This window comes from Notothenia coriiceps, unplaced genomic scaffold (assembly GCF_000735185.1).
Source record: "Notothenia coriiceps isolate Sejong01 unplaced genomic scaffold, NC01 NC01_scaffold00009826, whole genome shotgun sequence".
In the NCBI taxonomy this organism is placed as follows: domain Eukaryota; kingdom Metazoa; phylum Chordata; class Actinopteri; order Perciformes; family Nototheniidae; genus Notothenia; species Notothenia coriiceps.
In genome coordinates this window covers 1-2,905 of record NW_011342527.1, presented here as the reverse complement: position 1 = coordinate 2,905, position 2,905 = coordinate 1, and the positions used below count along the sequence as shown (strand labels likewise).

The 2,905-nt window shown below is 41.3% G+C and overlaps 1 protein-coding gene across 1 annotated transcript; it reads right to left on the bottom strand.

Annotated features, from left to right (window-relative positions):
- Positions 1-502: 502 nt before the first annotated feature.
- Positions 503-2,734, bottom strand: LOC104945612 (alpha-actinin-4-like; the record flags this gene model as incomplete). The annotated part of the gene is made up of 2 exons (XM_010771315.1): positions 503-738; positions 2,584-2,734. Coding segments are annotated over 2 exons (372 nt in total), but the record flags the coding sequence as incomplete, so codon positions are not given.
- Between the last annotated feature and the right edge of the window lie 171 nt (positions 2,735-2,905).

Sequence of the window (2,905 nt, the reverse complement as noted above, 5' to 3'; positions counted from 1 at the left end):
AGGGAAGGGGGGGCGGCGCTGCGGAAGAGCAGATTGCCTGTCATCTTCCCTTTACAAGCTTAAAGAATGTATTTATCGTGTGAGTTTCGAAATAAAAGTTTCATATTCTGAAAGCCAAGACTTTGTTTGTTTACAATCAAACAAAACACCCGCAAATCCACGTTTATTTTTAATTGAGCCGTTGCGACTTCTGACTGATTTCGATAGAGCGGGTCACATATGCAAAGTTATATTATTTGTAATTGTGTAAACACACAAAGGAAAACCTGAAAAAATATTCAACATGTATTCATGCTAAACTCATAAACACATTTAACTACTTTTAACAAAAAATGAACCTATAACTATATTTTATTAAAAGGTTTTCAGTATTCCTCAGTTGGCCAGTGACTTCTAGGACACACATTAAAAAGGATTTTTCCTTAAAGAAAAGGTAGGCTAGCTTCCTTGATTTATCTCAGAATCTTTCCAATTTTAGAAATACATGTATTGATATTTTGTGTGATTTTAGTGTCCATCAGTTATGGATATTTGTAGACGTTGTATACGGATTCAGAATCCCTGAGTTTAAGGTGATGACGTCACAGTGCCCTTCAGCAAGGGACTTAGTCAGTTGAATGTGTTTATGCAGATAAAAGAGCACAGTGGTACCTTCCACAGAGATGTCCTGGATGGCGAAGCGGAGGATGATGGTCCAGATCATTCCCAGGGTCATCTTGGCGTTTCCGTCCACGATCTCTGCACGACAAAACAGAAATGTGTCATATGGTTTTTGCTGCATCTAGACATCTGCATCTTTGGACCATACATCGTGTTTTTACAACCTTACTTAATAACGCCAACACACCCACACACCTGCACTAATGTCCCACAGCTGCCAGATATACAGAGCTTTTTTAAGTGACAAGCTTTCACAGTGATTTCATTCATAAAATAATTCAAAGAAAAGATTACAAATACACAGTGAATTGTTGAACACGTATAAGAGACACATATTTGTAGTTAATTATAAGTACTGACTTTGTGTGACACACACACACGTTAGTGAGAGGTATGTCGTGCGGGTCACATTCCTATCATAGTTCACACAGTTGTACTTTCACCAGCTTCATGTTCCCCTTCATCACGCTCACTGTCAGCTGTCACTGTCCCACATCGCTCTCATTCTATCAACATTCTTCATGTTCAATTACCATAATGACCTTAAGATTTCTTTAACAGGAGCCGTGTGTCAAGTTTTTAAACCATGATAAATAATGTTTTACATTTTTACGGTAAAACTTTTCTAAAATTATGTTTTTATTCATCGACTTGTTTGTCAACACTTGTTTATTAGCCTCCAAAAAGGCTTTACAACCATGTATTTGAACATTTTCCACTAGGGTTTAACACTGAGGTCCCTGAGGATCAAAAGTTTTGAAGAAAGAGAACATAGGAACGTGTCCTTTAAACTGTTTCTGTGGGAAGTCCTTCATTTTCAACTCGTCCCTGCCAAACATCCATTTACCCCTCTGCCATCTTTAATGTTGGCATTTCTGTCTCCAACGCTTTCCAGTAGATGACCTTTAGTGGGCCGCTTCTTTAGAAAGGGACTCACTGTGTGTGTGTGTGTGTGTGTGTGTGTGTGTGTGTGTGTGTGTGTGGGTGTGTGTGTGTGTGTGTGTGTGTGTGTGTNAGTCACCACGTTGAGTGGCCGTATGACTGGATTTGGAGCATCTAAAAGTGTGTACTGTATTTGAGTAAGGGTGTGTGTGTGTGTGTGTGTGTGTGTGTGTGTGTGTGTGTGTGTGGCACTCTGAGTTCAATGGTCAGCAGTATCAGTGGTGTCATGTAGCAGGAATTTCACGTTTGTTCTTATAGAGCAGGAGAGAGGTTAATTTGTTCTCTTCTGATGATCCATTTGCTTTAAGCCTGTACCCCTGTTAGTGTATGTAAACAGAAGGGCAGTTTGGTGCTGTGGAAACGGAATACTTGTTAAGCCAACACATCTTTAACTGTGTGGATAGCATCTCTTTAAGATCTGTCTTGCACCACTAGATACAACATGCACAGGTTTTGATTGTATGTCTTATGAACAATAAGAAGCTTAAGTCCTGGACTCTGACGGTTAAAGGGTGTTCCTCATGGGTCTGATTATGGCCACGCTCCAACACAGCTGTGGGACATCATGCAATTATGGGCTGTAATTAAGCATTGACGTCGATCAGTCTTAAGAAAGTTCCCTGCTACTGAAAAGCGGGCAGTTTTAAAACAATCTGTGGGTTGATAGTGACTTCAGGACATTCTTAGTACTAACTAATCTCTCTGACTTTCTAACTAAACATTTGAAAGTCAAACAGAGGCTCTGGTTTTGGGGCCTGTGTGTTCAGTGATCCATGCCCTAAGGTCATCTACTGTAGTGCAGATTCCACACTCAGGACCAAGTATGACATCTTGACTTGAGATCAGGTTTAAAAGGAGTGAGGTGGATGAATGAGTTTCAGGACTCATAACTACATTCATTGTGTCTCAGCACATCAACAATGGGCATTTTTAAGGGGCTTCTTTTCATGTTTGTATATGCGTGCATGAACACATGCTTACCCTCTGCTCCAATGGAGACCAGTTTCACTCCTTTTCCGGCGATGAAGTCCAAGGCTTTGTTCACGTTATTGATCTTGTGGACCCTCATCTTGCCTCGCTCAGGCTTGGCTAACCGTTCACCTGTGGACACACACACACACACACACACACACACACACACACACACACACACACACACACACACACACACACACACACACACACACACACACACACACACACACAGAAACAAACAGAAGGTGAGCGACGTAGCTCCTGTAGTGACGGAGGCAGCATGTTTCCACAAGCTCAGCACCACAACACTGTCAGACAGTTGAAGCTA